We start from the raw sequence: 18,628 nt of genomic DNA, 5'->3' as shown, positions 1-18,628 counted from the left end.
CTCTGCCCCCTCATTTCACAGGGACACGCAGAGGGGATGCTCCAGACCTAGGGCCATGCAGCAGGACAGCCCTGAGAGGCGGCCTGGACACGGGCTATGCTTCATCCTTGCTCCCTAAGCTCCACCTAGTTCTCTCCGACTCGGGCACAAGGCAGGATGGACCCCTGGGCCCAGTGTGTGCAGCCAGAGCCCTTGGACGTTTGGAGCAGAAGCCAGCCTGTCAGGGAGCAGCTAGAGTGAAGATCCAGGGTGAGGCCTCCAGAAGGCTGGAGTAGCCTGGAGTGGCCCTGGGCCCTTGGGAATAAGGACATCTGTGAACATGCCCCGGCCAGCAAGGTCGCTGCCCCAGAGCTTGGCTGAACTCGAGCCTATCCCAGGGACCAGACCTGGACACCCCCAAGCCCAGCCAAGGCCACACCTCGCCTTTCCCACCAAACCTGCTGATTGACCCTGGCCAGATAAAACACCAAATACTGACCATCTGTCGTTCGTAACATGCATGGTGGCACTGCTTGGGGTGGGCCATCCACTGGCCAGCCTTCACTCACAACTGCTGTCAATTGATTGGTGTGAGAGACATATGGTGTGGGGTCCCACCCTCTGGCCCACGCCCTGAATGAGCTGGGATCGGGCTAGGGCCCAGCCAGGAGACAGACACTCAGTCTAAATGATTGAAGCCAGTGCTGCTGCTGTCCCCCACCCTACTCCAAGGCCTGCACCGTCAGGAGGCTGTGGCAGCACCTGTGTCAGAGGCCCCAAGGCTGCCTTCTGGGGTCCCATGGTCACCTCAGCTCCCCTCCTGACCCCCTGGGTTTTCCTCCCAGCAAGCCAGCTGGGATCCAGGGAACAGGGATCCAGGAACAGACTTGGGCACTTTCGTCCACATCTCTCGGTCCAAGCCTGGGAGGTGTGGCAGAGGTCTGCCTTCCTCAAGCTCCCAAATCACCCACTGTGCCACCCCAGGACTGCCACCCCCCCGCTGGGCAGATTTCCTTTACTGCCCAGTATTCAAGCATGTGGCTGTGGCCAAGACAAGCGGCTTCCTGTGCCCAGACGGCTTCCGTGCTAGAGGGAGAAGCAGATGGCAAACTGTGGGGAAGGGGAGCTGGGAAAGACAGGGAAGGGGAGCTGGGAGGGGGGAGGTGGCAGAGCTGGGAGGGGGGATGGCACACAGGTGCTCCCCATTCTCAAGAGAAGCCAAAGGCCTCAATTCCTTATGGAAACTCAATTTTGAAGTTTCTAGGACAAGGCTGTCTCCTTGCAGCTCCCCTTCTCCCAGCTTCCCACGATCTTCAGCCTACTCCCCTCTTCAGCCCCCACCCCCACCCGACGCCAGCCTGAGATGCCCTTCTTGTGCCCCCCCCACTCCTGCTTCCCACGGACTAGGTATGCTCTGAGCAGCAGCCCACCATCCAGGGCTGGGGGTGGTGCACACCCACTTTTGAGCCCCCCTGCTGAGCCCTGGCCTGATAGAAGTGGGACACTGGGAAACCCCAGGGTCCCAGCAGTAGGAAGCCCAAGGGCCCCAATGCTGGGTTACACCCACACCTGGGGATAGGGCCAGGAGGAAGTCGGGCAGAGAAGCCAGAAAGGCAGGCAGGCCTGGACGGGTATGGAATAGGTTCCTGCGGGGGTCCCCAGGTTTGTGCTGGCCGCAGGTCACTGAGGGAGTAAGGGCTGTGCCCTGGAGCTAAGGTCCACCGGGACACACTCCAGCTGGACCACCCCCATGACCACTGATTCTGCCAGCTCCTCCTGCCTTCTGGGCCTCAGCTTGCCCGCCTGCCCACTGGAGACCACTGCACACCCGCACCGGGTGCTGCTGCCCAATGGCCCTGTCTGGGGTGGCACTCCCCACCCCCACCACGCAGGGCTGAGCCAGGCACCCTAAGCCATGGTCTCCCTCCATCTGAGGAGAATCACGCAGGGACAGCCCTTGTCCCCATACTCCTGACCCAGCGCTGACCACTGCTGTCTCACTCAAAAAATCCAGGCCCAGGGCTGGAGGACATACAAATGAGGGACACGAGGGAAGGGATCCACATAGGGTTTGGGGAGTCAGCAAGGGTCACCTTCCAGCCGGAGACTGAGCTGAGGCAGTCAGGAAGAGTTCCACTTACCCCTACTCCCGCCTGCCTCCCAGACAGGGGTGGGACCCCGGTGAGGGTCTGTTCTTGCCGACACCCCACTTTTGCTGCGGGTGGGGGAGGTGCAGCGCCAGGCTCTCTGATTAACCAGCTGTCAGCCAAGCTCGGAGTGTTTGCCAAGTTCAAGCATTGGAGCTTGCTGAACCCACCTGACCGGCACGGGGAGGGGCGTCAGAGGCCGCGGAACAGGCTACGGGCATCCTGCGTGCCAGCCCGCTCCAGGCTCCGCGGGGGCCACATCACGCAGGTGCTGGCCAGCGGGGGAAGCGCGAGGCAGGGCCCGGCCTCCGGATCCACCCCCGAGGTGGCACCCGCACGCTCATTGGCTGCGGTGGCAGGGGCCGGGCCTGAGTGGCCACACGGTCCCTGGGGCGGCGCGGGAGCCGAGCGCCCGGGATGCCACCGCCGCCGGACGGGTTCGCGTCCTGGTTTGGCTGGGTGCGGGTGGGGTGCGGGACGGCCGGAAGCGCGGTGGCCTCTGCATGAGCGCCTGCACACCATGTCCAGGAAGAAGACCTCCAAAAGCAAGGGGGCCAATGTGCCTACTGCCTCTGTGGTGCCTGCTGGCAATGGGCAGCGGCCCGGTCGCCTCGGGACTGCACGCCCCGGCCCAGAGGTGCCTCCCAATGGACCCCGGCAGCCCGGCTGGCCCTCTCTCGGAAACAGTGGCGACTTCTACGACGTGGCCTTCAAGGTGAGCCAAGCATCCCCACCCCAAACGCAGCAGGTGGCACCCAGCCGGGGAGATGACCCAGGGGCCTTGCGGACCCTTGGCGCGAGGCGTTTCCCAGAGGTGCACTGCCGGTACTGAACAGCTGTCAGGCCTGCCCCCTAACTGCAGGTAATGAACCTCAGCGCCACCAAAGTCTGGCAGCTGCCACCTCTCAGCTGGCACCTGAGCATTCCACATATGCTGCCTTCCCTCACCCAGGTGTTCCCGACCCCAACCCATTGAGGCTGGGCACTGGGGGGCACCGAGTACCCACACACACCAAGGAGGCAGTGATGTGGCACTGGCAAGGATGGGCAGGCCCATCGGGTCTGGGGACTTGGCAGCAGCCTTAGCGTGGTGGGTGGACAAGACAGCGTCTGTGTTTCTAGTACTACTCATCGGACCTTGGTTTGGGGGGTGACCCCTAGCTGCTGGCTCACCAAGTCCTGTGGAGACTTCAGGCCTGACTGTGGCCCCACCCATCCTGCTGGTGGGGAAGTCCCCACCATTCTCTTGACTGGGGCTCAACCACCTGCCCAGGTCATGCTGGTGGGGGACTCAGGTGTTGGAAAGACCTGCCTGCTTGTGCGCTTTAAGGATGGAGCCTTCCTGGCAGGGACCTTCATCTCCACTGTGGGCATCGACTTCCGGGTGAGGGGGCACAGGGTGCAAGTGTGGCCCTGGGGATGGACCCCAATACCTGGGAGGTGGGTGAGGAGGCCTGCGGGGGGGGGGGGAGAACCCCACCCTGTGCGCAGTGCACACCCGCAGGCTGAGGTGCTGGTGATCTCAGTGCAGCCGGATTTGCATTTTTCTCACCCTTGAATTAGGCCCACTAACAGGAAGGAGTTCCTCCCAGTGCGGGTCCTGTAGCCCAGGTGGGGGCCAGAGCCTCCCTTCCCCAGCCCTCTCTTGGCTCTGGGGCAGGTGTGTAGGAGGCAAGGCCCCTGGGTTTGCAGGCACTGGAAGGTGCCAGGGAAGGAGTGGTGTCCCCTGCACAGCAGATGGCTGGTTCCCTGGAGACCTAGAAGCACCCGGCAGCAGGAGTGTGGGTGGGGGAAGCACATTACAGCTGCCCAGGGCCTGTGGGAGACCCCACCCCCACCCAGCTGCTCCCATCTGGAGGACCCAGTCCAGAGGGGACAACCCAGCCCTCAGCCTGCAGCACCTGGGTGGGGGTAGTGTGCAGGCGAGCCAGCACTCAGCCAGGAGCAAGCCACCTGGACTGGCCCTCCGTTGCAGAACAAAGCCCTGGACGTGGACGGTACCAAGGTGAAGCTGCAGGTGAGGCAGCTGGGCACTGCGGGGGAGGGGCTGCAGGGCAGGGGTGCGTCCTGACCGCCGTGTCGCTGCAGCTCTGGGACACAGCTGGCCAAGAGCGGTTCCGCAGTGTGACTCACGCCTACTACCGGGACGCTCACGGTGAGCCTGAGGCGGGAGGGCAGCACACGGCTGAGCAGGAGCCGCTGGCCCGGCCGTCCTCACTGCCCCTCTGCTTCCAGCGCTGCTTCTGCTCTACGACGTCACCAACAGGCTCTCGTTCGACAACATTCAGGTCTGTGCCACGATGCCAGTGTCGGGGCTGGGAGGGCTCTGGAGTGCGTCTGCAGCCTGGCCATGCCTTGTCCACCCCAGGCCTGGCTGACGGAGATCCAGGAGCACGCCCAACACAACGTGGTGCTCATGCTGCTGGGCAACAAGGTGGGCAGCCCAGCGGGCAGGCAATGGGGCAGCTGGGCAAGCTGGGCAGTTGTCACCAGCCCCCTGTGCCCGGGTTAGGTGGACTCTACACAGGAGCGCGTGGTCAAGAGGGAGGATGGCGAGAAGTTGGCTAAGGTGAGGCTGCGCAGTAGGGGCCGGGGTTGGCCACCTGCCAGGACACCACGGGACCGGCAGTATGTGCTTGCAGGAGTACGGGTTGCCGTTCATGGAGACCAGCGCCAAGACCGGCCTCAACGTGGAACTGGCCTTCACGGCCATCGCAAAGTAAGTGGGGGTGGGCCGCTCGGCACCCTCTGCCCAAGGTGCAGGTTCCCGAGGGCCTGCAGGCAGCTGCCCACCTTGCCCTGCTCCAGGGAGCTGAGGCAGCGCTCCTTGGAGACGCCCAGCGAGCCGCGCTTCCGGCTACACGACTACGTTCGCAGGGAGGGACAGGGGGGCTCCTGCTGCCGGCCCTGAAGGTGGCCGCCCCGGCCTGTCTGCACCCGGCAGTCCCATCGGCCCTCATTTCCAGCAAACAACAACTCTTGTCCAGGAGGATGCCAAGGTCTGCCATTCCCGCCGCCCCCTCCTGGACACGTCCCGCGTGCCCTCGACCACCCGTGTCGGGCCCACCCGCCAGTCCCTAAAGGGTCCTGTGAAGGCTGACCGGGCCAGCAGGAGGGAGGATGCAGCCAAGCACGCTCCACCTCACGTGACCCTCAGTGCAGCGAATAAAGCTCTTTTCCGGAGCGTGTGCGTCTTCCATTCTGGTCAGGTGGGCCCAACCCCGGCGCCCCCTTCTCGATGCCCACGCGTCTTCCGTTCTAGAATCAGGTCGGTCCCCACCGCAGGAATTGTTATGAACTCCCCACGGCTGGCCAAGTCCCCGTTCCCCAACTATCCCGGCGAAAGAACGATACCTGGGGAGAAGGCCGCCACTCCGCTTTATTAACGGGAAATCCAGACACACAGCACCCCACTCCCCCCTACTTACCGCCGCGTCCACGGGACGGCTTCCTTTCCGCACGACCCTGGAAGTCAAACAGCGGCGAACATGGAGACAGCAGCCCCGGACCTCCGCGCTCCAGCCCGGGGCCGCCCCCACGCCCGCCCCGGCCGTGCACCCCAAGCCTCAGCTTCGCAGAGTAATCAGGCTGCAGGTGCAGCTGTCATACGAGGTGTCAGAAAGAGCGACTCATCACAGGCTGGTCCCCGCGCCGCCCCCCGTGGGCCCGCCCAGCCTTACCTCGCGGAGGCCGCCCGCCGAGGCCACGCCGGACTGGACTGGACACGCACGGAGCGGGCCCAGCCTCGCTGCTCGACCCCGAAAGAGCGGCCGCGCGCTGGGTGCAAGCTTTTATACAAACCGCTCTCGCCTCTGTGATTGGGTAATCTGGGCGGAAACGCCCGCCCCTCTCATCGCTGATACGCTGCGCTCTGATTCTCAGCGATCCTGGCGTGGCGTTGAAGCAAGCGGTGTCTAGGGCCAACCCCCCCTCAAGCTCCGCCCTCACTGTGAGCGATGGATGCATCAGCCAGTTAGACTTCCATCTGCAACATAGAGTGATTCCGAACCTGCCAATCCCGCCCCGCCGGAAGTCGTAGCTGGGGATCGCCGCACGTCAGGCCGCCTCCTGCGCTTCGAGAGTCAGAGAACTACAAGTCCCGACGGCCACCGGGGCTGAGCGCTTCCGGCTCGCGCGTCCTGTCCCTTTCCCGGCCGGCGGCCGAGGGGGCACGATGGAGCGAGAGGGCTGCACCGCTGTTCTCCGGCAGCTGCGGGTGGGTGAGTGTCGCGCGGCGCGTCCGGTCCGGCGCTCGGGCCTCGGGGCCGCGCGGCGAGGCGGCATCGGACTCGCCCGGCGCAAGGGCGACTGTCCGGCCCGGGAGGGGGCGGGGCTGAGCAAGGCCGCGGGGTGCCACCGTCCACTTGCCTGTCAGTTTGTCCGTCACTCGACGTGTGCCGTCGTTCTCTCGGTCTGCACTCTTGCCGTCTTCCTGCGTCCAGCGAGCGCCGCCCGCGTGCGGGGCGCTGTGGTGGGCGCCGGGGGCAGGGGCCGCGGAGGACGGGCCCCCGACTCTGAGCTGGCCCTGAGGTGCGGGGCTCCATGAGCGCGCTCATCGGGCCGGACCAGCCTGTGTCCTGTGTCCTGGTGGGCAGCAGCCCTGGCGCCCCCCACCACACACACACCAAGTGTCTCCAGGTTGACTGACAGCTGTCTCGGCCGCCCCCTCCCAACCGCTGGTGTGGACACTACACACAATCTGGGAGAGTTGTGACGGCATTAGGAAAGGACGAGATAAGGTTCTGAGAAGTGAGAGTGGGAGGGTGGGGGCCGCAGGCGGCCACCGACGGGACGACGGAGCCAGCCCGATGGCCACGATCGCCGGCAGCAGGGTGCGGGCAGGACAGCCCCAGAGCAGAGGCGGCTCCACAGGGCTTCCACAGGGCTCACGGGCAGCCTGGGGTCCTCGGGAGGAGTCACGCCTGCACTTGCTGCCTCCCTGGCCCACCCTGGCCCCAGCCGTGGCTGCCTCCTTCATTCTTTAACTCTGGGCCTTCCCCGGACCCCTCCTCTGAGGGGTGGGCAGCCCCTGTATCATGAACGCCTCACCATGAGAAACCCCCAGTGTGCTGAAGGGAGGCCAGTCGCCAGAGCACCCTGGGCAGGACACCCAGGAGGAAGCTGCCGCCACCGAGAGGTCCTGGGAGAGACAGTGAGGGGCACTGGGCGTCCTGGGCCCAGGTTGGCACGGGGCTGGGGCAGGTCTCCATCCTCCTTCTGCAGGCTCAACTGTAGCCTGCGACATTTGCGTGCTGCCCAGCTCTTCAGGGGCACAGGCAGGAGGAAACTTTGAGGAGACCATCCTAGGGGACCTCAGGGCACTGCCCAGCTGTCCCCAGAGTCCGGCAGCGGGCTTCCCAGCTGAGGACAGGTGCCATACCTAGTGTTCTGACCAAGGAGGCTTCCCACCTCTCCCTAGCCTAGGGGAAAGCCTCACAGTCGGGAAAGGCTAGCCTCCAGGGGTCCTGGGCCAGGCCTTGGGGTTCCAGCTGGCTCCAGGAGAAACAGCCTCCTTTCTTCCAGCAGAGGGAGCCCTGGGCGCCCCGGAGGAAAGCAGGGGAGGCTGGGGGCGGGGGCTGCAGGGAGGGGGAGGCCAAGCAGGCCCTAGGCCAGGGCAGCCAGCAGGGGCTCCCACGCCACTCCCTGCCTGTTTGGGGATGGAAAAACCCGTGGTAGGGGACATCAGGGACCCGCAGAGGGGGGAAGCGCATGCAGCTTTGCTGTGGCAACCCGGCCTGTTTCTATAGGGTTTGGCAGGCAGGCCTGGGCTGGGTCCAGGGGCGGATCCAGGGCTGGGCAGCGGGCAGATCCCCTCGGGCTGGCTCTTGGCAAGGATACTACGAACTGCAGCCCAGCCAGCTGACCTCCCATGAGTTCGAACTGCAGAGCCAAGGCCCCTCCTGGGGTGCTTACAGACTATACCAGCCACTTCCAGAACCCTTTCCATGGGCTGCCCACTGCCCCACTGACCCGTGAGGTCCACGTGGGCAGAGGCCCTGGTCACACTTGACCTGAACCACTTAGTGTGTCCAAGAGCGAGGGGTGTGGCCTGTGTCCAGGCTCCCACCTGAGGGAGTCGCCAGAGAAGGGTGGTAGACCATCTCCCAGGGGCTCTGGGGACCTCTTGGAAGGGGACACGGTGAAAAAAGCCCCCCAGCTTCTCCCCAGCCTTGGTGGGGGGATGGTGAGGACACTGGGTGCTATTGGCTGGCTGCTGATTGCAGCTGCCTTGCTCCGTCCAGCAGGTGGCCCAGACAGGAGCTGACAGGGGCCCTTTCCCACCCGCCTCGCCATCCCGTGGCTGCTTGGGTTTGGGGCAAAGGCACTGAGCGTGAAAGCCCATTTCCCTCAGCCAGACCATGCAGCGCAGGTGGGAGGGCAGGCACCCTTCTCTGGGGGGCTGGGAGAACCCCAGAAAGCCAGCAGAGCTGCTGCACTCTCAGCTGTCCTTGCCAGTTCCTGGGCCAACTGCCTGGAGCCCCAACGCCCCAATAAGGCTGTTGTTGCGAAATCCAGCCCCTGGGGCCTGGGCCCTGAGGAGGCCTGGACCATCTTGCTCAATTCTGAGCTGTTGGGGAAGGCTTGGCCCCCACCCCCTCACCCTCCAGCCCAGCGTCCCACCCACCCATCCCTGGCTGGGGCTGAGCCCTGAACCGGTGTGAACCGGGAAACGGTTTCCCAAACTGAGCCGGCCCCTCCCTCCTCACTCTCAGTGGAGCTCAGCTGGTCCCCGCCGCGCCCCCCAGGGCTGCTGTGCCCCTCACTTCTGGACCATCTGCCTTTCTGCTTTGCCCACCTCAGCCCTGGGCAGAAGCTCCCTACACAGCTGCAGGTCGACTGGGGTCCTGGCTGCCCACTCGGCGGTCACTGCTTGGAACTGTGAGCTGCCCTTGAGGCCCTAGAAGTTCAGAGGGAGAGAGCCAGGTCAGTGTCTCGCAGCTGCTGTCCCCACCCCTTCCCAGAGTGGTATCACACTGATGACCAGGCCTCTCAAGCCCAAGGACAGCGGCAGAGAGACCGTGTCCAGAGAACCTGGGGGACACGGCACCAGGACCCTTCTTCACAGTGACTGTCACCTTCTGGCACAGCCCAGAACATAAATGACATCTGCCTTTACCCTGGACCTTTCTGTGGCAGCTTGCTCTCACGTCCCTTCTCCGGCCCAGGGGACCTAGACGTGGTCACGTGCCTGAGCGAGGCGCAGATTGCTAGGTGGCATCCCGTGGGTCACACAGCTGGGTTCAAGAAGTAGACGCTGTCACAGCTGTGAAGCTCCAACCCTGGGCCAGTGCCATGTGTGGCTGTCGGCCAGGTCTCCTTCATACTCCCTTTGTCCTGCAGGCACCCCAGGCCTGACTGGCACTCCCAGGGCCACCGAGGGATATGCCCCAGGCCTGCCATCCTGCTCCTCTGGGAATGCGGGGGCCGTGGCAGCTGTTGGCTGCTTCCATGGAGCTGCAGCCCACATCTGTGGCTTGCCCAGTACGCTGGCAGGGAGCCCCCCCAGACCTGGCTGGCATGCCCAAGGCCCAGGGTGGGCAGCTGGCCTCATGCCTCGTGCTTCTCACAGGGGCCGCCGTCCGCAGACCCTAGATGCCTCCCTAGAGCATGAGCTCGGGCAAGAACGCCCGCTACAGCCGCTTCTCCGGGGGGCCTGCCAACCTGCCCACCCCTGACGCTGCTGCTGGGGTAAGGAGACCCCACTAGGGCGAAGGTTGCCTCCTGGAGGGAGTGGGCTCACCTCCACCACACCAGTGGGCCCAAGGTGCGTCCTTGCGCTGCTCACCTTCTTGCCCAGGACAGGGCCAAGCTGCCTCCATTCTCTCTCCAGACCAGAATGGAAACCACCTTTGGGCCTGCTTTTTCAGCTGTCACCACCGTCACAAAAGGTGAGCCTGGGAGTCCAGGCTAGTTGGGCAGCCAGGCGGAGATGGTGGTGTCTAGGCCTGCCAGAGCCCGGGGGCACTTCTATGGGATAGGCAGCTGGGCTGTCCAGTCTGGGCTTCAGCCTCTGCTGCCGCCCTCCTCCCTGGCCCCTACCCGGACTACCTCAGCAGCACCATGTGCCCTGGCCACAGTGGTCACAGAGACCCCTGGCTGCAGGCTGCTGCCGGCCTGAGAGTGTGTGAGTGCCACTGGCTTCAGAGCCCTTGCCCAGGCAGGCCGCAAGGGCCCGGCTGCTCCCCAGGCATGAGGGCAGGACACTCTGCCTCTGGCCCTGCAGCAGCATCTGCTCACTTTGTCCTTGGAGGAGTATGCCAGGTGCTGACTAGCTTTTTAATTGCTTTCCATGGTCTCTGCATAGACCTGGCTGCAGGGTTGCAGGTGCTATGGAGCCCCTCACAGAGGCTCTTTGCCACTAGAGACCCCACCATCCCCCACAGTGACTCTCAAAATGTCCTCTTTTCTTCTGAAAGAAAAAAGAAAAAGTAAAATATCACCTCTAGTTCAGCCACCCAAGGAACTATTCCTTCACTTCACGCCTTCCTTCAGAAGTCACCGGGCTGCCGGAAGTGCCTAGACTGAATGATGAGGCCCTGGCACCCCAATGTCCCTCAGCAGAGATGAGTCAGAGCCAGGTCCCCCCATGGTGGCCTCACGTGACCCTTCTGTTGATGGTGGGGACACTAAGGGCCAATCACAGCCGGCGGGGGGCAGGGGAAGTGTTCCCTGCAGAGGGACAAGACTGAGGACCCAGGGCATCCTGGATCTGCCTGGCAGGGCAGCTACACTGCTGGCACTGGCTTCACCTTGGGGAGCAACGTAGCCCTGGGGAGGGTCCTGGCCGATGCTTGGTATTCCCCACAGCCGTCCACTGCAGCCCTGGCCTTTTCCCTCACAGCTGACGGAACTGGCACGTACAAACAGCACCGCAGGTCGCCCTCCTCCTCCAGCACCCTGGCCTACTCGCCGCGGGATGATGAGGATAGCATGGTAGGTCCCCATGGGAGTCCAGTGGAGCTCACCAGGCTGGGGAGGCGGGGCCAGGAGAGGGAACCATGGACACCTCAAGGCTTGAGCACATGTGGCCAGTCCACACAACCACAAAGGCCCTTGTGGCTGGACAGAGTAAGGGTTCCTGGGTGTTGGCCACAGCACCTGCAGGCCAACTGAAGGATGTGGGAGTTCCAGAAGGTTCGTTCTGGATGACAACGAGACTTTGAAGATGTATCAAGTTGTGGGAGTGTCTCCTGAGTGGAAAACAAGCAGGTTGTTGGGCAGAGGTCCTGAGGAGGCGAGATGGCCATGCCATAGAGGGAAGGCCACATGAGCAGACATTGCCAGGTCCTGAGGACACCCCAGCCCTCCTGTGCCCTCACCGGACAAGGCCCCCTTCACCTGCGTGGCCTCCAGTGCCATGGAATTACAGAGTCTGATGGCTACTGATAATGATGGTTTTGGTGATGAGTGGTCCCCTTCCCACTGGTGGCTGGCTTGTGGGCAGCCCAGGCCTGGCAACCTCAGCCCTAGTTGCAGAAGCCCCAGGGGGAGCCAGGTGGAGAGGCGAGCTCTGGCCGGCTTGTGTCACTCCCGTGGGGATGCTGGACTCACTTCCTCCAACTTTGGCTCAGCTCCTTGCAGGCACACAGCCCCTGGGCAGTGGGGGAGGCCGGTCCCATACACGCTTCTGCCTTCCCACAGGGGTGGGGTCTGCCCCGACCTCCTGGTCGACATCAGAGTGACACACAGGCACCAAGGGCGGGACCGTGGGCCACTAGTTTCTGGACACTTTTTTTTTTTTAAGATTTTGACTTATTTTTACTGGAAAGTCAGATACACAGAGAGAAGAGACAGGAAGATCTCTGTCCACTGATTCACTCCACAAGTAGCCACAACAATCAGAGCTGAGCCCATCCAAAGCCAGGGGTCTGGAGCTTCTTCCAGGTCTCCCATACAGGTGCAGGGTCCCAAGGCTTTGGGCCGTCCTTGACTGCTTTCCCAGGAAGCTGGATGGGAAGCAGGGCTGCTGGAATTAGAACCGGCATCCATATGGGATCCTGGTGGTTGCAAGGCAAGAACTTTGGCTGCTAGGCTACCACGCTGAGCCCTCTGGATACTTCTTTTGGAGGTCACAGGTTCAAGGAAGGAGGGAGGTACAAGGTGCCTTTCTCCCAAAGGTGCCCCCACAACCTGGCACCCTCTGTTTGCCTATCCAACTCTTGTGGCCCTGCTCTCCCTCTCAAGAGGCCCAGCCGTGGGTGGATGGAGGCTGTCCCCACCTTCCCCGGGGGCCCCCAAATGTGGGGGCCAGTGACCATGGAGGCCGCAGGCAGCTGAGCCCAGCCAGCAGCCCGGGGGCCTCACCAGGCTCAGGATTGGCTGGTGGAGGTGCCCCCTCTGCAGCCCACATTCCCTCACGGGAAGCAGGAAGCAGCCCAAGTGTGTCCTGGTAGAATTGAATAGCAGGAAGTCTCTCCATTTACACAAAGGAAAGTTGGCAGACAAGAGCGAGCGGGCAGCCCAGTGTTAAGGGCCGGCCGACTGGCCGGCCGGGGACCCAGCTGCTGTGGCCACTATAGGACTCGGTGCCCTGCCCAGGTCCAGGAGCCCATGTGAAGCCCTTTGGCTAGCCGCCTCTCTCTCCGCATAGCCCCCCATCAGCACGCCCCGCCGCTCTGACTCGGCCATCTCCGTCCGCTCCCTGCACTCCGAGTCCAGCATGTCCCTGCGCTCGACGTTCTCCCTGGCCGAGGAGGAGGAGGAGCTGGTAGGTGTAGCCCAGCCAGGCTGGAAGGGTCTTGGGGGGCTGTCACTCTGCTAGGGTGCTACGGCAAGGTCATTCCCCATCTCTGACCTACCTCGGGACAAACAATGATGTGGGCTCAGTGAGCCCTCTGTAGCCTTCCTCCCAGGAAGACGGGCAGGGGACGGTGCCTGGGGACGTGGTGCACAGCTGGACCTGCTGCTTCCCATTCCCAGGAGCCGCTGGTGTTCGCTGAGCAGCCCTCGGTGAAGCTGTGCTGCCAGCTCTGCTGCAGCGTCTTCAAGGACCCTGTGATCACCACGTGTGGGGTGAGGCAAGCACCCAGGTGGATTGGCCCTGGCGGTGGGAGGCTGGCCCTGCAGCAGTGTGGGACGGGGGCCGTGGGCTCTGCTGCCGCCTCAAGGTCGCCCTGTGTCCCCACAGCACACGTTCTGTAGAAGATGCGCTTTGAAGTCGGGTATGTGCTGCCTCGTGGCGCAGGCCCAGCACCCTTGAGCCCCGGGGCACTGCCGGGGCCTGCAGCATCCAGATCCGAGTGGTCCCAGCAATTGCGCCTGTCCTCCTGCCCCATGCCCCTGCTGGGCCCTGGGGACAGCTGCCTCTCTAAGCCTTCCCCATCCCCTGCTCATCTATGTTGGTGCCTCAGGGGAGCAGCCAGACCTTGAGTCGGGCACCCCGGGAGGCTTCCTCCTCTGCCCCGCCAGGCTGGACAGAGGCACGGGAGGACGGGGAGCTGGGCGGGCCACAGGGTCAGCCTGGCCTCCCCCCACAGAGAAGTGCCCCGTGGACCACGCCAAGCTGACGGTGGTGGTGAACAACATTGCGGTAGCCGAGCAGATCGGGGAGCTCTTCATCCACTGCAGGCACGGCTGCCGGGTGGCGGGCGCCGGGAAGCCCCCCGTGTTCGAAGTGGACCCCCGCGGGTGCCCCTTCACCATCAAGCTCAGCGCCCGGAAGTAAGTCCCCCAGGCCCTTCCCCAGGGTACTGGGCCCCTCTGGGCCCCCATTCTCCACCCCTGCGGCCTTCCCAAGTTCAGCCCCACGTTGGGCCTCCCACAGGGAGCACGAGAGCAGTTGTGACTACAGACCCGTGCGGTGCCCCAACAACCCCGGCTGTCCCCCGCTCCTCACCATGAACCTGGAGGCGCACCTCAAAGAGTGCGAGCACATCAAGTGTCCTCACTCCAAGTACGGGTGAGTGGGTGGGGGTGGGGGCTGATTGGGGAGGACAGGAAGGGCCCCATCCTGGGATGGACATGGCCTAGTCAGTGGCTGCAGTCCCATTGAACCTTGTGGCAAGTCTCCATGGCGCAGCAACCAGGCCAGGGGCAGGGGGTGTCGGCCGTCGGGGCTGGGCGGCGGGGGATGCTGGCCAGGCCAGGAGTCAAGCAGCTGAGGGCTTTCAGTCAGGGTGGGGGGCTGGGCAGCATTGGGTGCCTGCCAGGCAGCTGGGGGTGTGGGCAGCCGAGCAGCAGGGCCTGCTGGCCAGGTCAAGGGTCAGGTGGTCGGGGGACAGCTGTCGTGTCCCCCAGGTGCACATTCGTCGGGAACCAGGACACATATGAGACACATCTGGAGACTTGCCGCTTCGAGGGTCTGAAGGAGTTCCTGCAGCAGACGGACGACCGCTTCCATGAGATGCACGTGGCGCTGGCGCAGAAGGAGCAGGAGATCGGCTTCCTGCGCTCCATGCTGGGCAAGCTCTCCGAAAGGGTCGACCAGCTGGAGAAGAGCCTGGAACTCAAGTTCGGTGAGAGCCGGCTGGGGCCCAGGCACACTGCTGCGCCTGGCCTGCTGTGACACTCTGCTCTCCCCGACAGACGTGCTGGACGAGAACCAGAGCAAGCTCAGTGAGGACCTCATGGAGTTCCGAAGGGACGCATCCATGCTGAACGTGTGTGGGCTGGGCCGCAGACGGGAGGGTGTGGGCAGGCCCCTCCCGTGTCCCCACTAGTCAGGGTTATGGGTCTCTATCTGGGGAGGGCTGTTGGCCCCTGCCCACCCTATGAGGCCCCAGGCCCAGAGCAGGAGGCGCGTTGGCAGCCCCACCTACCTGCTCTGTCCTTGGCCTTACAGGACGAGCTGTCCCACATCAATGCGCGGCTGAACATGGGCATCCTGGGGTGTAAGTACCTACCATGACTGCTGCACCTGCCCACACCCTCAGCCCACCCCACGGCGCCTGCCCGGGTCTCCCTCCTCATCCCCGGACTGCAGTCTCCTGCCTTCCTGGGTCTCTCACACCTCACCCGCATCTCCTGTGTCCCGTAGCTTACGACCCTCAGCAAATTTTCAAGTGCAAAGGGACCTTCGTGGGCCACCAGGGCCCAGTCTGGTGTCTCTGTGTCTACTCCATGGGAGACCTGCTCTTCAGCGGCTCCTCTGACAAGACCATCAAGGTGGGGTGTGGCCAGAAGTGCCTCTGCCAGCCGCCCCTACGCCCCCAGGGTGACTGGCACCTCCTCACTCCTATCCTGCTGGCTCCTACAGGTGTGGGACACATGTACTACCTACAAGTGCCAGAAGACACTGGAGGGCCACGATGGCATTGTGCTGGCACTCTGCATCCAGGGGTGGGTCCAGGCATGGGACACCGGCCCTGGGTCCTGAGGGAGGGTGGGCCGGGAAGGACCCAGGAGCTCAGAATCAAGGTTATCGTGGCCTGAGCCCCTAGTCCAGCCACCTCCACCCACTGCAGGGTGGCCTGGGCCCTAGACCCTCCATGTATGTAGCGCTGGGAGGCGGGGTCCAGAGAAGCAGAGGCCAGCTCCTAGGGAACAGCTGCCCGCCCACCTGCCGGTCTGCCATCCGGCAGCTCGGAGTTGGCTCAGTGCTTGTGAGCTGGTCATCACCTCCCAGCTCAGCCGTCAGACGCTTTCTGGGCAGGCATGACTCCCAAGGCTCCCACCCTGAGACTGGCTGAGAGAGATGGTCATATTGCTAGCCATGGTGCCAGTTGGGGCAGTGGCTTTGCAAGCAGTGCTTCCCCAATCCTGCCCACAGGTGCAAACTCTACAGTGGCTCAGCAGACTGCACCATCATTGTGAGTGGGGTCTGTAGTGGGTGGGCAGCAGCAGCCCAGGGCTGCGCCGGGGCTTGGGGCTGCAGGGCTGGGGACTGTGCCGGGGCTGCGCCGGGGCTCGGAGCTATGCCGGGGCTTGGGGCTGCGGGGCTCAGGGTTGTGCCGGGGCTCGGGGCTGCGCTGGGGCTCTGGGCTGTGGGGTTAGTCATGGCTTCTGCTGCCCCAGGTGTGGGACATCCAGAACCTGCAGAAGGTGAACACCATTCGGGCCCACGACAACCCCGTGTGCACTCTGGTGTCCTCCCACAACATGCTCTTTAGTGGCTCCCTGAAGGCCATCAAGGTACAGGCACGGTTTGGGGGCTGGGGGTGCCTGGGGCGCGGTGTGCACACGGCCCAGGCTCACTGGCACCCCCACAGGTCTGGGATATCGTGGGCACTGAGCTGAAGCTGAAGAAGGAGCTCACGGGCCTCAACCACTGGGTACGGGCTCTGGTGGCTGCTCAGAGCTACCTGTACAGCGGCTCCTACCAGACAATCAAGGTGCGCCACTGCCCCAGTGCAAGGACCCTGCTCTGGGGGCGCCCTCTGCCTGGCCCCCCGACACACCCTAAGGACCCTGCTCTGGGGGCGCCCTCTGGCCCCCCGAAACACCCTAAGGACCCTGCTCTGGGGGTGCCCTCTGCCTGCCCCCCGACCCTAAGCAGCTGTGTCTGCCCTCAGATCTGGGACATTCGGACCCTCGACTGCATCCACGTCCTACAGACGTCTGGCGGAAGTGTCTACTCAATCGCGGTGACGAATCATCACATCGTGTGTGGCACCTACGAGAACCTCATCCATGTAAGTGCCAGCCCCGGGCAGGGGCGTCTGCCACCACTGCGTCCCATGGGTCTGACCCCCTGTGTCCACCAGGTGTGGGACATTGAGTCCAAGGAGCAGGTGCGGACCCTGACGGGCCACGTGGGTACAGTGTATGCCCTGGCGGTCATCTCAACGCCAGACCAGACCAAAGTCTTCAGTGCATCCTACGACCGATCCCTGAGGGTGAGTGCTGGCTGGGGCTGCAGGAGGCCCGGGCTGGGTGCTGCAGGAGGCCCGGGCTGGGTGCTGCAGGAGGCCTGGGCTGGGTGCTGCAGGAGGCCCGGGCTGGGGCTGGGCGCCGGCCGGGCTGGGGCTGGTCCTCATACCTTGTGTGTCCCCAGGTCTGGAGCATGGACAACATGATCTGCACACAGACCCTGCTGCGCCACCAGGGCAGCGTGACGGCGCTGGCCGTGTCCCGGGGCCGGCTCTTCTCAGGGGCCGTGGACAGCACTGTGAAGGTCGGTGCCTGTGGCATGGCCACCCTAGGGAGGGGCTGCACGGGCCCCCCCTCAAACAGCCCCCTTCTTCGCAGGTTTGGACTTGCTAGCCGAAGCCAGGCCAGGCTAGCCACGTGACAAGGTCTCGGGGTCTTCTGCCTGCCCTGGGGGATGGGTGGACGGGCTCAGGTGGTCGGCAGTGCCTTCCCTGCCCCACACTCAGCCTCACTCCCTCGGCCTGGTCCTTCCTGTTGCCCAGACAGTAGCCAGGCCCCTCTCCCTGGGCGCCAGGTACGCCGCCCGCAGCCCTGCTCTGCCCTGTGCCGGCCCGCGGGCCTTTTTATTACCCTTTTCTACTGTTTTTAGGCTGTACATAGATTTGATTACTCCTGATGGAATAAACGCTGCACCCACGGTGGCTGTGTGTGGGTGAGGGCGTCGCCGGCACCTCTCAGCCTCCCTGCCACCCCAATTCCCGGCCTCTAGTGCTCCCTCTGCCCAACACGTGCACCCCCAGACAAGCCACGCCTTCACAGACTGAGCCAGGCAGCTCCATTTTCTGTTTATTGCCGGCCCAGCCCTCCCTGCCCACTGCGGGAGGCCCGGCCTGGGCCACCCTCCCCGCCCAGGAGAGGCCAGTGGACACCCGCAGGCAGGATGGATACAAGGGCCCTGCCCCCACCCCCACCCCGGCGTCTGCCTGGTCCCTCCGTCAGCCCCACACCACAACTGCGAATTCGACATTTTTAAAAATTTGGGGTATTTTTTTCGGGGTTTTTTTTGTTTGTTTTTACGAAATGTCAAAGTTGTGCCCAATACTTGTGAACCAGCAAACGCAACAGGAGACCCGTCTAGTCGTGGGGAGGAGGGGAGTAGGGCAAGAACGACACACACAGCCTCGGGCCGCGGCAGAAGCGTCCACGGGGATGGGAAGGCCAGGCACACCCTGACACAAGTGTCCACTCCTCTGACTGTCCCCTGGCCACCATGCTGGCACCACCGAGTCACAGGTGCTGCACCCGGGACCAGCCCCTTCCTCACACTCCCCGTGGCCAACAGGACAAGCCCATTAGTGAGCAAGGCACACCCTTGGAGTTCTGGGGACGCAGAGGGGAGGGGAGGATGCCCCCTGGGGGACGCCAGCCCCTGCATGTGCAAGTGGTCACGGGGACCTGGCCACTCCCGGGCAGAGGGACAGATACCTGGACTGGGCCAGGACTCCAGTGTCCTTCCAGCTGGTAAAATGGTTTTCTATAGAATCAATAATATTTCTTTCTTTAAATATATATTTGTTAAAGTTATACCTTTTTTGTTTCTCTGGGGAAATTCGCTTCAGCTCATTTCCAATAAATTAATACTCTTGATAGCTTATATTCTGGGGTGCAGTGGGGCGGGGGAGCTGGGGCGCTGCGTCCCGACCTCGGTCCTCTGTCCCCTGTGCGGTGCCGGAGGCGGGCAGAGGTTCCCCAAC

The 18,628-nt window shown here is 63.7% G+C and overlaps 2 protein-coding genes and 1 non-coding gene across 6 annotated transcripts; 2 read left to right on the top strand and 1 right to left on the bottom strand.

Annotated features, from left to right (window-relative positions):
• The first annotated feature begins 2,544 nt into the window (after nt 1-2,544).
• On the top strand, nt 2,545-5,105 carry LOC121151761 (ras-related protein Rab-26). 2 transcript variants are annotated; one of them, XM_040973551.1, is made up of 9 exons: nt 2,545-2,841; nt 3,400-3,510; nt 4,102-4,143; nt 4,215-4,281; nt 4,362-4,414; nt 4,495-4,560; nt 4,639-4,695; nt 4,769-4,845; nt 4,935-5,105. In XM_040973551.1, exons 1-9 carry the CDS (start codon nt 2,647-2,649, stop codon nt 5,035-5,037), a joined length of 771 nt encoding a protein of 256 aa, XP_040829485.1. In that variant the 5' UTR covers nt 2,545-2,646; the 3' UTR covers nt 5,038-5,105. The 2 variants fall into 2 exon arrangements, with proteins under 2 accessions (XP_040829485.1, XP_040829487.1); XM_040973553.1 differs by lacking the exons at nt 4,215-4,281; nt 4,362-4,414.
• Nucleotides 5,106-5,687: 582 nt separating this feature from the next.
• On the bottom strand, nt 5,688-5,767 carry LOC121152102. Its single transcript, XR_005883233.1, has one exon. It is a non-coding gene; the product is annotated as a small nucleolar RNA SNORD60 (small nucleolar RNA).
• Nucleotides 5,768-6,257: 490 nt separating this feature from the next.
• On the top strand, nt 6,258-18,458 carry LOC121151748 (E3 ubiquitin-protein ligase TRAF7). 3 transcript variants are annotated; one of them, XM_040973533.1, is made up of 21 exons: nt 6,258-6,342; nt 9,697-9,815; nt 9,958-10,015; nt 10,969-11,060; nt 12,718-12,834; nt 13,047-13,139; nt 13,255-13,288; nt 13,604-13,787; nt 13,891-14,025; nt 14,364-14,581; nt 14,652-14,725; nt 14,908-14,956; nt 15,103-15,230; nt 15,322-15,404; nt 15,835-15,874; nt 16,080-16,196; nt 16,274-16,396; nt 16,577-16,696; nt 16,769-16,900; nt 17,059-17,178; nt 17,253-18,458. In XM_040973533.1, exons 2-21 carry the CDS (start codon nt 9,735-9,737, stop codon nt 17,265-17,267), a joined length of 2,013 nt encoding a protein of 670 aa, XP_040829467.1. In that variant the 5' UTR covers nt 6,258-6,342; nt 9,697-9,734; the 3' UTR covers nt 17,268-18,458. The 3 variants fall into 3 exon arrangements, with proteins under 3 accessions (XP_040829467.1, XP_040829468.1, XP_040829466.1); XM_040973534.1 differs by having other exon boundaries at nt 6,263-6,346; nt 13,891-14,019; XM_040973532.1 differs by having other exon boundaries at nt 6,263-6,346.
• Nucleotides 18,459-18,628: the final 170 nt, after the last annotated feature.

Source organism: Ochotona curzoniae, unplaced genomic scaffold, assembly GCF_017591425.1.
Source record: "Ochotona curzoniae isolate NIBS_2020 unplaced genomic scaffold, NIBS_Ocur_1.0 contig_2321, whole genome shotgun sequence".
Classification (NCBI taxonomy): Eukaryota; Metazoa; Chordata; class Mammalia; order Lagomorpha; family Ochotonidae; genus Ochotona; species Ochotona curzoniae.
This window is presented reverse-complemented; position numbering and strand designations above follow the sequence as displayed.

Bases quoted from the DNA above. Each gene is read 5' to 3' on its own strand.
- LOC121151761 (XM_040973551.1), top strand. From the start codon at position 2,647: ATGTCCAGGAAGAAGACCTCCAAAAGCAAGGGGGCCAATGTGCCTACT. The intron at 4,282-4,361 runs GTGAGCCTGAGG...CTCTGCTTCCAG, and splicing joins CTACTACCGGGACGCTCACG to CGCTGCTTCTGCTCTACGAC. The intron at 4,415-4,494 runs GTCTGTGCCACG...TGTCCACCCCAG, and splicing joins TCTCGTTCGACAACATTCAG to GCCTGGCTGACGGAGATCCA.
- LOC121151748 (XM_040973533.1), top strand. From the start codon at position 9,735: ATGAGCTCGGGCAAGAACGCCCGCTACAGCCGCTTCTCCGGGGGGCCT. The intron at 12,835-13,046 runs GTAGGTGTAGCC...TCCCATTCCCAG, and splicing joins CCGAGGAGGAGGAGGAGCTG to GAGCCGCTGGTGTTCGCTGA. The intron at 13,289-13,603 runs GTATGTGCTGCC...CTCCCCCCACAG, and splicing joins AAGATGCGCTTTGAAGTCGG to AGAAGTGCCCCGTGGACCAC.